This window comes from Dasypus novemcinctus, chromosome 20, assembly GCF_030445035.2.
Source record: "Dasypus novemcinctus isolate mDasNov1 chromosome 20, mDasNov1.1.hap2, whole genome shotgun sequence".
Classification (NCBI taxonomy): Eukaryota; Metazoa; Chordata; class Mammalia; order Cingulata; family Dasypodidae; genus Dasypus; species Dasypus novemcinctus.
In genome coordinates this window covers 30,308,017-30,321,131 of record NC_080692.1, presented here as the reverse complement: position 1 = coordinate 30,321,131, position 13,115 = coordinate 30,308,017, and the positions used below count along the sequence as shown (strand labels likewise).

Genomic DNA, 13,115 nt, shown 5'->3' with positions numbered 1-13,115 from the left:
GACCAATGGGTCCTTTTCTCCCTATATGTCTTTAAAGCCAATTCTTGAAACACCAGGGTTTCAAAGAGAGGAAGTTTATTTGGTTGTGCAAGCTAAGGGGGTCCCTCTACTTAGATGGCCAAAAACTTGCCTCCCTGCTCTGTAGAAATTTTATAACACTGGGGTGCTAATGAATAACTGGGGTGGAGCTGAACACAGTAACCTTCACTAATAAATATTAAGGGCTGAACGGGATTGGGGTGGGCCCCAGACCAGAGACTCACAGAGTTGCAATCATTACCAGAGATCAGGGTTCTGGAATAGGGATGTACAGAACAACGGCCGGTTACAAGGTTTCCCATACAGATATTAAACAGAGGAGGGTGGGAGGTTACCATCCCAATAGCAGGCATAGGCAAGGGTGAACCTAAACCATAAACAAGGATAAGGTCAACTTAAAACTATCATCTCAAAGAAACATACACAAGGGCAACTTTGAGTCTAGAGTAACCAAAAACAGGGGTGAAACCACTCTAGCTGGCTTCACGAATTTCAGGTATTAACCTTTTGCTTTTTCCTAATATAAAGGCATCTATACAAGGATTTAGTAATGCAAATTACTTGTTAATGCTTAACCCTCAATTATACTCATGAGTGAATTATGATTTTTTTAAGCCAATCACATAGTCACATTGTTGACAATGGTCAAGTTCCTTGGAACACAGACTCTTATATGGAGATTTGTGTGTAGGAAGTTTTTTGGGCAAGACGCTCACCACTGACTCCTGTGAGGGAAGAGGGAAACCAAACTGTGTAGACAGTTCAACTATAAAGGTCACAGGGGATCCAGGGGGGTTCTGGTGCTGGAATGTTGTTCACAGTTGTCATTCCCTAAGGGAGGGGTTCTTAACCTGTTTTGTTCCACAGACCCCTTTGCCACTCAGGTGAATACTAAGAATTCCTAAGTCCACACAATACCGTGTATTATTCAATAAATATATCACACCTGCACCAGCATATCCCCACAGGAACAATGTTATTGTAAATTTAAATTCAAGCTCACGGACCCCTTGTTAAGAACTCTTGCCTTAAGGCAAGAGTGCCAGACTTTTGTATCACTTCAGCAACCATTCTTGGATGTTCAGCTGCCCCAGGGGAGGAGGTGGGACCTGGGGGAAATGTGTTTTCTGATGCCAAGAGCAATTTCTAGAGCTGAATTCAGCTGACGTTCAACAGCCACCAACACCCCCAGAGGCTAGGGTTTTGAGTACCTCTGCCAGGATGGGATATCTAAAGGATATACCATGTCATCCTCTATTTTGGTTTAGCAACAAGAGACATGAACCAGCCTGGCTAAGGAGCTATTTAGGGTTATCTCCTATCTATTGTCTGGAGATGTTGCTCCCCCCAAAAAAGAGAGAGAGAGATGAAGAAGAAAATTCTTTTTCTGCTGATTCCATTTGTATTAGTCAGTCAAAGGGGTACTGATGCAAAATACTATAAATCAGTTGGCTCTTATAAAACGTATTTATTTGGGGTAGATGTATATAATTACCAGTCCATAAAGCGCGAGTTAATACCCTCACCAAAGCCTACTACCTTGTGTGGGAACAAGATGGCTGCTGGCGTCTACCAGGGTTCAGGCTTCCTGGGTTCCTCTCTTCCCAGGGCTTGCCTCTCTTTGGGCTCGGCTGCTCTGCTACCTTCACAAGGCCAGCTGTAGATCATGAGGTGAACAGCTCTGTCTCTCTCCCTGAGCTTGATTCTCTCTGGACTCAGTTGCTCAGCATTCTCCCACGTGTTTACTTACTGGGCTCCAGCTCAAAACTCCAACCTCCCTCTCTGCGGTGCAGTTTCTCTGTCACTCTCCACACACCAAAGGGATGCTACAGCCTATTGAAGTGGCCCAATCAAAGCCCTACTCATAATCTAATCATGCCCAGAGGAACAGTCTAGTTTGCAAACATCATCCAATATCTATTTTGGAATACATAAACAATGCCAAAATGCCACTCTGTTCTTCCAGATTGTAAGTATAAATATCTTTCTTTCTAGGAATCTTTGGCACTTTGTGTACCAAGCTGTGACCAAAATGGGAAATGATGTGGATGCACTGTAGGGGTCCCTGAAGGAATGTGCGGGGCTCAAGCCACCTTGCTAGGGAGGATCAATGTGTGCAGAGTGGTGAGGATGTGGTCAGCCGTGTCTGAACCTGCAAGTAAGCAGAAAGGAGCTGATGTCCTGATAAGAAGAAATTTCAAAAACTCTTTAAAGAATGTCATGCCTGATAGCTCCTGCTCTGAGAACAATGACCTAGTTTACTGCTTTAAATAAAGCTTGTGGTGCCAGCTTGGGACCTTGGCTTTGCCATCAGCTAGCCCTGGCCCACTTGTTCCCTTCTAAACTTGTCTTTGTGTCTGTGTGTCTTTCTTAAGCTCCCGTCACCTCCCCTCAGGTTCTCTGTTCACCCACACAGTTCCCAGCAATGTAGAGTGAAAGGAATGTGAAAAACGCTTTTATGGCTTTGGTGAGCTGCTGCACCACTCCTGTATGAACTTCCTCAGAATCTGTGCTAAATAACATGATCATTGTCTGAATTTTTTTTTAAGAGATACTGATTATTGAACCCAGGACCTCGTCCATGCAAAGCAGGCACTCCACACTGAGCTACACACACTCCCCATTGTCTGATTGTTAAAATCTCAGTTAGGCCTTCCATTACTTGCAGCTAATAAATGTGTTCTTGTCATCAACATTTTTCTTTTTCCTATTTCTTTCTCTTTTCTGCTGTGTTACCTTCAAATAGAACCTGTGCTGTCTTCTTGCCTGAGTTCTTCCTAAATGACTAACTCTAGGAAAATCATTTTTGAAAGGTGACAGGACAAGTTGCTGGGCTGTCAGGAACCATCCATTGTTCACAGTAATGTTCTTCATAATATAAGATTTTGGTGTATGTTTGCGTGTGTGTGTATGTGCGTAGTATTCTGTCTCTATAGGAAATTATCCAGTGCCAATTATGTATCAGGCACTGTGCCAATCACTTTAAGTATATTAACTTATTTAAGCTCTACAACAAACCTATTATCTTGTGTTATTAATGACAATTAAGGACAAGGCAAGAGAAACACAGAGGTCTTGAGGGAGAAGACAGATGGGCACAGCTTAACATCCATCTACTGCAGGAAAAATCTGTCTGCTGAGGTTGTGCAGAGTTCTTGTCATGAGCAGGTTATTCAGAGGGGAGGACAAGTTTCTACTGGCTACATTACTATGTGAGCAAATAATGTACCAAGTGAGTTCCTGGAACATTCCTCCAAATATCTTCAGTCTCCATCTAAGAAGAAACTCTATCTAACAATGAATGTTATGCAAAGTGATTTCAATCAGAGGTTTTAAAATGGTTAGAATCTTTCCAAAAGTTTTATATTTTCATAGTATGAAAAATTAAAAATACCACCCAGGCACCTCTTTGAAAGAAAATGAAGTAGGAAAGGTGTTAACAGAAACATATATAAGGGAAGATATCATAAATGTTAGGAACCAGTTGGCAACCCAGAGGATTCTTATTTGGGTGGGCCACTGTAATAAGCCCAAACGTAGTCACAAACTTACTTACCATAGGGCTATGTATTGAAATATTTAATAATTATGGTTGTCTCCACTAAATCAGGTTGATCAGATTATATGTGTGTATAAATAGAAATTCAAATCACCTTACAAAAGCAAAGTGTTCTAAAAGTTCTTCCTACTCAACAAATTTATATATTTGTAATGATTTGTGTGTGTGCGTTTTTTAATTCCTCACCTTAATTTCCCTGTTCTTGATGATAGCTTTGAGTTTCCAGATTAGTTGATAGTCTTAGAAAGCATTTGACCTCCACTCAATATCACTACTGGTATTATTTATGCTTGGCAATTTGATTAATTAATACAAATGTTCTAAATATAGGCACATAATTGGACTGTGCTCTTCAAATAATAAGTGACCATTTAAGACTCCTGCCTTGGACTGGGTGTTACTGGAAATGGGCATATAACTCCAAAGAATCAGTAATGGACAAACAAAGAGAGGGAGGTTTTTTAAAATAAATTTTTATTGGAGTAGGTCATTTATGCATGAATATTCATAAACAGTAAGTATATAGCAAAACAAACATGCATGTCCTCTAACAAGGCTCCCAACACCACCCCATCACCAACACCTCACATTGCTGTGAGACGTTTGTAACAAATTATGAAAGAACATCGTCAAGGAGAGGGAAGTTTTGTTGTTCCTTTCCATAAAGGGTAACATAAGTGACCAACAATCTAAGACTGTTTCCCATCTGTGATATAAAGAAGAGATCATGGACTAAGGGCATAAAGTCCATATTCTCAGTCAAGTGAATTGGGCCAATTTTCTTTAGACTTGGAGGTAAAGAAGCATACTATATCAAGCTGACTTTTTAGAAAGGAGTAGGTAAAATGCAATACAAAAATACAAATTAATAATCAGTAAATTGACCATACACTGGAAACCAAATGATGATTTATTTAATCCTTTTTAATTCTCTAGAATACGTAAGAGTGGGAAACCAGCAATAGAAAAGTTGAAAGTATGCATCTATTTCGGCATCAAAATATCAAATTCCTTCTTTAGACAAGAGGAGGGCACTCCAGTAATTTTGTTTTCCATACAATTCTGAGGGCCAAGAGGGCTTACTTACCCTTCACATCATAAAGTGGGTTCGGAGAATGCAAAGAAGTCCTCGTCTAGCCAAGAGAGTTATTAAATATTTGAAAAAACATTAGTATTCATTAAGGACCTATATAAGGGCCTATTCCAGACACTGAAAGACCAAACATTAACAATACACACAATCTGTGTCTTCAAGGTTCTCACAGAGAAGTAGCAGACACAACATAAAATAAGTATTTATAGTATAACATGACATTGAATAATAAAGATATGTACCTGAATTATAGAAACTTAAAGGAGTAACAACTAATTTCAAGAGGAGATTCATGAAAGTTTGTGCTGAATCATGAAGAACAAGCAAGAGTTACTACCTGGCAGGAGGGAAGTCATGGAGAGAGACATGCTAGCCAGAGGATTTAACACCTAAATATGCAAAGAAATGAAAGTGTGGCACTTGTTGCAAATTCCTATCATTTTTTTTTAAAGAAAGAAAGAGTGGTTATAGGACACTTTCGACACTGAATTTGAAAGGTAGGGAAGGAATTTCTCAAGAAAAAACTTGTTAAAGAGTAGACAGTCATGAGGTTGTCTTCCAAGAGCGTTTTTATTTTATTTTATTTTTTGAGATACCAGGGCCAGGGATTAAATCGATGACCTCATATGTGGGAAGCAGGAGCTCAACAATTGAGCCTCATCAGCTCCCCTGAGTTGGTTTTTTTGATTGTTTTCTTGTTGTTTGTTTGTTGGTTTTATCAAGAGGCACCTGGAACCGAACCCAGGACTACCCATTTGGGAAGCAGGCACTTGAGCCACATCTGCTTCCCTACCAAGATCCTAACGGGAAAGAAGCACAAAATAGTCGGCAAGGAGATGAAGAAAATGAAATACAACGCAGAACAAAAACTAACAAACAAAAAATGAAAATAATGTTTCAATAAACTTTTCTTCCAAGATATTATTATTTCACAAGCCATGAGACCTTGATCAGGCTGACTTAAGTCTGCTCAGATTCACCTCAAGGAGTTTCGCTGTAAATGTTGGGGATATTTATCTCCCAGCAGTCCTCTTATGTTTCTAAAGGCAAATTGTTCCACCACTTTCCTAAGCTAAGTTTATCAAGGCATAAAAAGAGGTGTGATCTTGAAAAAGTAATGGAAGAGCACTGGGGACCAGCTTGCCTTATGTTTACATAAGTAATATTTCAAGGTAATGATCTATGGATATCTTTAAGATGGCAGCTTCTTTTAGTAAAGAAATTGATAATTAAGTGCCAATTTATTTTGTATCTCACTACAATTGTAAACCATTTAGAGCAATAAATGTTAAGTCTTTTATAATACAGGTTATTAGTTATTTTCTTATCTTTAGTGTTATATTAAATATTTCAGATTTTCAGTTAATTTTTTCTCATGATTTTGAGTTTTGCCAGGAATTTTTTGGCAAACAAAAATACATTATATGGAAAATACAACCTCAGCAATTACTAATAAGAGAGTGCATGAAAATATTTGAATCATTTTTTCAATCTGAGCTTCCTTAAGCATTTTTCTATCATTATTTTTAGAATTTGCTTCCGACAAAGTAACTGTATGAAACTATTGTCAATCAGAAATGAGTATTGCATTTTCAACACAGATTTAGCTTTCAAGCTGGAAAACATTAGTATAATGAGATAGAAATTCATTTGCAATAACTGAATTTCTTGAAATGAGGTTTAATTTGGGCTAACAAAAACTCACAGCTTCATATTTTAAGTCTGGGAAGTATTGATACTAGACTTCATAAATGAGATGGTGATAATCAAATGACGTGTACAGACATGGGTACTGACATGACTAAAATTAAAAGAATGCGTCCAATTAGGTTATGTTCTGTGACTGGCTCAGGAAATCATGACAAAAACCACCACATGGATATATAGCTGCACAGTTGGCTTTACTGGCCGGTGAGAACGTTGGAGCTCCCAACACGCTGACCTGCATGTGGATCACGGATCATGATGTGGAGGAGACTACTTCTGGGCATTTTCCTCTTCCATCTTTCTCTTTCTCAGTCCCCTGGAGTGTAAGTGATGGCATGGTGTTTTTTTGTTACATGTGGAAGCCAAAGAGAGCTTGGGGTTAAAAATCAAACATTCATTGCGGTGATTTGATGTTTGACAGTATTACCACTTTACAATATGATCCAAAATATGCCGATTTGTACAGGAAATTCCATATTTGAGTGGCACTGATCCTCTCTGCCTAGTAGATATCCAGAATGCTCGTTAAGAGTTATAACCGTGCTGTATTTGTGTTGTGGAAAAGGTGTCAGACTGCTGCTGGGGAAGGAAGCTAGGTAGAGAGTAGACAAATGCCAAGTGACTTGTGTAGTATCAATTCAGGGGCAAATTGTTGGGAAGGCACTGACAGCGTCAATCTTTTTGGAACTAATGACTTAAATTAATTGCTGTTTCGTAATTGAGATTTTCCTTTTGGGTCCAGAAAATTCAATTCATAAACCAGTATCTTCCCATTTCATGCATTGCATGCCCTCAAATTTAGACTTTCGGTGTACTCCTAACATTTTATCATAACACATCTTTCTTAAACTCTAAGAGTCTGCAGTTAACAAAGCAATTGCTAAGTCACTTGACATTTCTTTATACTTTCATGTTTAATGCTCTTGCTTAATTTTTGTAGGCAATATGTTCTGTTGGTCCCTTCCGTTCTACAAGGAGGCTCTTTGGGTAAAGCGTGTGCCCAGCTTTCTAACCTTCCTGAACATGTATTTTTGAATGTCTCCCTCAACTACGCTGAAGTCCAGACCAAAATATTTGAAGAGAATGTTGCAGGAGAGAATTTCTTCAAATGCGTCAGCTTTAAGGTAAAGTACTTCATTCTTCTTTATACGCCAAAGAATGTTGCAGGAACAGAAAAACCACTACATCACTGATTTTATAAGAATGATGATTTTACTGTGTGTGTCAAAGTCTTTTAAGTCTTAAAAGAATAACAATCCTCAGTTTGAGATGATGTAAGTACAGTCCTAAGTGGTGATGTGGGCATAAACTAAACCGTGTGATTTTATGCACAAGTTTTTTGAAGGAAATGAGATACGAAAAGAGAAAGACTCTTATATAGAGGAGAAAAGGATTTTTAAGAAAGATGGAGGAGAATTAATGTAAAAGGTGCAATAAAGTGGCCAAGCAAGAGAATCAGGTTGATCATTCAATAAATAGATATGCTATGTCACGGATTAAAACTTTTAGTGATACCAACACACCGTTAATGGTTGGGATTTCTTGACAAACGCCAGTCTCGTAAGGTATTTAATTTGTTCTCTAGGTTCCTGAGGCCCGCTCTAACCCACTGGGGTTCATTACCTACTCCGCTACAGGAGCCACTCTCAAACTGGGAGAGAGAAGGTCTGTGGCAATCCAGTCCAAGGAAAGTGTGGTCCTCGTGCAGACAAATAAACCTATCTACAAACCTGGAGAGAAAGGTGAGTGTATGGAAATCACATGACTCTCAGCTAATATCATTTCTGAGATATTTAAATGGAAAGTATGCAATACAAGCTCAGCAAATTGAACAAAAAGAAACACAGATTCCCGGTGCCGCTGATAAACATAGAAGTTGTCACAGGAGAACACACAGCGAATGAACACAGAGCAGATGAGGGGGGGCGACAGGGTGGGGGGGGGTGGTTGGGAGGGTAAAGGGGGAGAAATAAATAAAAAATAAATCTTAAAAAAAAAATCCATTAGAGAGTTTGCTTACAGAGCAGATCATGTACTCTCAAAGCCAGAGATTTCATTTCTGTAAGTCTAGGATGAGGAGTTTTGGGCACTGTATTTTTAAAGTGCCCCCTACATGTTCTAATACTATCCAAGTTTGGAAATTACTAAGTTTTAGTTAAAGCAAGCTTATGAGCTTCTAGTTGAAATAGAGGTAAAAACGAATTAGAGGTAAAAACGGTGACAAAAATGTGTCAAGGCCATAAGACATAACCCTAGTGACTAGAAAATTTCCCAAGATAGAACGATCAGGATGACATTGAATTAAGCTGAAAAAGCCTCCTCCAATCCACGGGATTGGAAAGGATTGGTGGGCATAGGTACTGACAGTGGAAAGACAGACATTTCTGATCAGATGAACAGCACATGAGAACACACAGGGGTAGAATTAATTTTTAAAACTACGCCTTAAGACGAGAATTGACATAGTTGGTGTGAAGAAAAAAAAAATGAAAGGGAGGAAAATAAGTTGAAGTGAATAGAGTGGTAAAAAGGAAACCCTGGATATGGGGTCCTTTTGCATGCAATCAATTAAATAAGGTCCACCAGGAGTTACAGTAGGTTTGAGGCATAGAGCACGACAACAGTCTGAGGAAGACTATTCAAAACAATCTATTAATATTGCTGAAGTATCTCTCCTGTACTTTTTCTTTCTTTCCTTCATTTTTTTTAAAGAGGTATCAGGGATTGAAACTGGGACCTCATACATGTGAGGCAGACACTCAACCACTGAGCTATGCTCACTCTGCAGCTCTCTGCTATGCTTTTGATCAACAGTCCACCAAGGACAGTGGGCATGAAAATGAGGGGAAAAAATGATATCTTTCTCTACTCCTACTATTCATGGAGGCCTATTTTGGAAAAGAATGAATGAAATTATAAGTATTACTTCTTTTGATTAATGACATGACCAATTTTTTCATTCACTATGCAATTATCTTCAAAGATTCATAGCAACATATGCAATCTAAGAATGGCCACACTGGCTATCATATTCAGGTTTAAATGTTTATTGATGTGCAAAAGTCAATAAATCTGCATGTTTTACTTTTGAGATACATCTTGAAAAAAAACCCATACACTTACACTTTTAAAATTTAGGAAAACACACGAGAAAAGCTGTCTTTGTATAAGTAATTTACACATTTATTTTTACATTTGGTTGAAGGTATTTTTAATACTCGTGTATTAAACACACATACATAGATTACCAACAAAGATTTTAAAAAAATAAGTTTTGAATAAATGAATTGAAGCCAGGAGAGGGTCAATAGCCTGGAATAATGAAGTTAAAGAAAATAAACTTTAAATGAGTATGAAAAAACACATTTCAAGGGTTGTTAATATGTGTAGACAGATGACAAAATAGGATCTGATATCGATGAGTGATTTTTCTCTAAAGTGCAATTGCTCTGGTATAATGATGAACAGATTTTGACATGGATCTTCATTTTCCTTAAAAAGTAAAATGCATATAATATAAAATAGGACACTAACCAGAAAGTAATAGATGACATCAACAAGAATAAAAAGATATTTATTGAAACTGATAACTTCTAAAATAATAATTCCTCGCTTTTGAATTTAAGTGCAAGGAAAATATCTTTAGTCAGAGTTATGAACTTAAGTAGTTAAGTAATCCTCTTTTTGAGCCATGTGGAAGGTGAGAGGTCTTCCCTGGAGAGATCTGGAGGAAAATAGGCACCGTGGAGCAGAAAAGAGTTGGCAAGTGTGTTCTGTGAGAAAAAGAGGGAAATTGCTTCATAAGAGAAGACATTTCCTTGATGGCACAATGACATGGATTCTATAAGGACCATTGGGTTGAGAGTTATTTGGGCATGGGACGTCGTAGATGCACCGGGAATGAGAGTGTGAGAGAAAATAGATGACTGCAGAGGATTACACTCTGGATTGGTTTAGGAAAGATAGAAAGGGATATACTGAATTAAGTAAGTAGAAGATTACTGTGGGAAATTATATTAAGAATTATATTATCTGAACTGCCTCCTCAGTCTTTTGCTTCTTTGGCTTGAACATGTTTTATGACCATGCATAGGAGGTGAAGGATAGAAGGAGATACAAACAAAAGAAAGCCAGGAGGTTCTTGACTGCAATCCTTCTTGTTGGCAACATAACGTGTTCAACATGGTAACCCCAATATTTGCAAAAAATGTTATGTAAAATATGTATGTAACTCCTCATCACATACTGCAAATTTATATCACTTTCTAAGTCATCTAAGTCCATCAGTTTAGTGTGAAGGCTGTTATGACACAAAAGATACTGATTTTGCCTCACCTTTATTTCCTCCTCCAGTGATGTTTCGAGTTGTATCTCTTGATGTTAATTTGAAGCCTGTTAAGGAATCGGTAAGTTATAAATGGGAATATGTAAAGGTTTATGGGTGACTTTGCTTTTCATGTCTTAAAATTAGTCAGTGAAAAGAGGCAGGCTGGTTGAAAGTATTGGTTCTGTGTTCCTAATGGCCTAATGACACATTGAACTCCTCACTAAACCAAATTCTTTCCTTTTCTCTTTTCTCTCTTTCTCTCTCTCTTTGATGAACAAACTTGAATGTATTTCCCAATTACATAAAAGTGTGCAATTATTAGTTACATAATTATACGTTATAAAGCCCCGTGCTAGTCACTGAGATCCAAAGATAAAGAAGAAACTCTTTTCAGCCCCTCTCCCTACCCATAGTGGTTGCATTCAAGTAGAGGTGGTTGGAGAAGTACATAAGTGGTTATGATAAAAGTGACATTAGAACATTATAAGCAAAGCACATCACTATATTCTGGACATTTGGAAAAATATCTGGCACGTAGAAGGCTCTTACCATTACAGAATGAGGGAATGAATGAATGATTGAAAACATTATAACCTCTTCATACTGGTGTTATCAGGGGATGTATTATCTTTCCCCAGAACCAGATCCTGAGACAGGGAATAATCAACGAGGGAATTATTAAGAAAGTGCTCCCAAGGGAAACAAATTAGAGACTGGGAAAGCAGGACAGGGAAGGGGAAAGAGCAATGTCATCCCAATGGTCTCCTTAGGATTTTTTTCCCTCTTGTTGTTTTCTAGTTTGTTTTGTTTTTTATTGTCAATAGGCCAGGTAAGATTGTCCAATTCCCAGCTTTAGTAATCACTGCATTTGCTTAGGTACAACAGTATTGATGATCTGTTCCTTAAAAATGTGGGCCTTGGAAAGATTGTTTTCACAGAATGTTTCTGGAGAGGAGTTTCCACAGTGTGGCAAAGTACAGCAGCTTATACACAGCAATCAAAATTGATACAGTATTTCTGAAATGGTGGCAGCTAACAGACTACATGTTTACATATTTCCAGACCCTATTTGTAAGGTCCACAGCTATTTCAGTTTTAAATCCCATTTAAGTAAATGATTCAATATATAATTGGTCTTTTACGAGATCTGGGGAATCAGTAAATTTAACTGAAAAAAAACAAACAACAAAATATTATTTTATGCAAATGGATCCAGCTATGGAGTATGTATGCAGGAGGGTTTTTATTGTCCAAATTTCACATCTTTCTTTTCTGTCCGGTGTACTTACCTTCACTGCTGACTCTGTCTTTCCTCCCCCTTAAGTCAGTTATGTAGCATATTCAAAACATTATTTTTCCAGACAGCTCCATTTATATTAGGAAGTTTCAGATCTTTCCTCAAACTTACCCATAGTCTGGAACTACCTCTCCTCTCAGAGGTCTTAGATATGATCATGTCCCTGATCAGAGAGAGATTTATGAATCAAACTACAGAAGAGCATATAAAGGTGTTGCTTTCTAGGTTCTTGACTGTTATGCAAGATTTAGCTATGGACAGAGTCATTAGTTACTAAGCAGAATCAGCCCTTTTCTAATCTTTGTTTTTGGAGAAAATAAAAAAGTTTAGATCAATGGTAATATAATTTTGCTAGATCCTTGTACACCATGTTTTTGAAGTAGGCTCATCTTTGTAAAACTAGAGGACAAATTTAAGTAACAAAAACTCAATTTGTTGCATGTGCATTGGAAATATCATAATAGATATGAAAAAGGTACAGTACTCTAACTTCATTTCTCATTATTAGAATATTTCCTCTTCCATGGCACTTGTAGAAAATATACTCTTGATTTCCCTCCTGTGAGGGGATCTCACAAAGATGCCTCACCTCTAATAATTGTTGAAAACTATTCAACACCATCTCAACAGTTTATCCAGGAGATGCCATGTTCCCGAATTTGGAGTAACAGATAGAGCTTTCAGTCCAGCTGTTATGTTTTTTTGTTTCAAGAATTCTGAACAAGGATTAAGAACCCTGATCCTATCCCTGTATGTGTGTGTTCTATCAATGAATGAATGTTGCTGTCAGTAGCAGCTTGAGGAGTGAGCAAAGGACCCTAGGGAACCTTTTTTTATCCTGACATACCAGGCTCTGGATTGAACCCTGAACCTTGTATGTGGGAAGCTAGTGCTCAACCACTGAGCTACATTATCTCCCTGGACGCCATTTTGAAAATTGTAATCACCCTGTTCACCTAAGGATTCTTTCCTTGGGCTTCTGCCTAAATTTATTTACTTGTCTAGTAAGGAAATGTCAGGATATGTGGGAATGTTCAAAAAACAAAGACAATCGAATTAGTGCTGGATACAGAAATCATAGTTTGGAGTATTT

The 13,115-nt window shown here is 37.9% G+C and overlaps 1 protein-coding gene across 2 annotated transcripts in view; it reads left to right on the top strand.

The window, feature by feature from the left end:
* The first annotated feature begins 6,585 nt into the window (after positions 1–6,585).
* Positions 6,586–13,115, top strand: part of LOC101424489 (ovostatin-like) — a 62,592-nt gene continuing 56,062 nt past the window's right edge. For both annotated transcript variants that reach the window (XM_058282762.2, XM_058282760.1), the window contains exons 1-4: positions 6,586–6,721; positions 7,339–7,522; positions 7,984–8,140; positions 10,752–10,804. In XM_058282762.2, the coding sequence (XP_058138745.1) occupies positions 6,654–6,721; positions 7,339–7,522; positions 7,984–8,140; positions 10,752–10,804 (462 nt within the window). In that variant the 5' untranslated portion in view covers positions 6,586–6,653. The remainder of the gene's footprint in view (positions 6,722–7,338; positions 7,523–7,983; positions 8,141–10,751; positions 10,805–13,115) is intronic.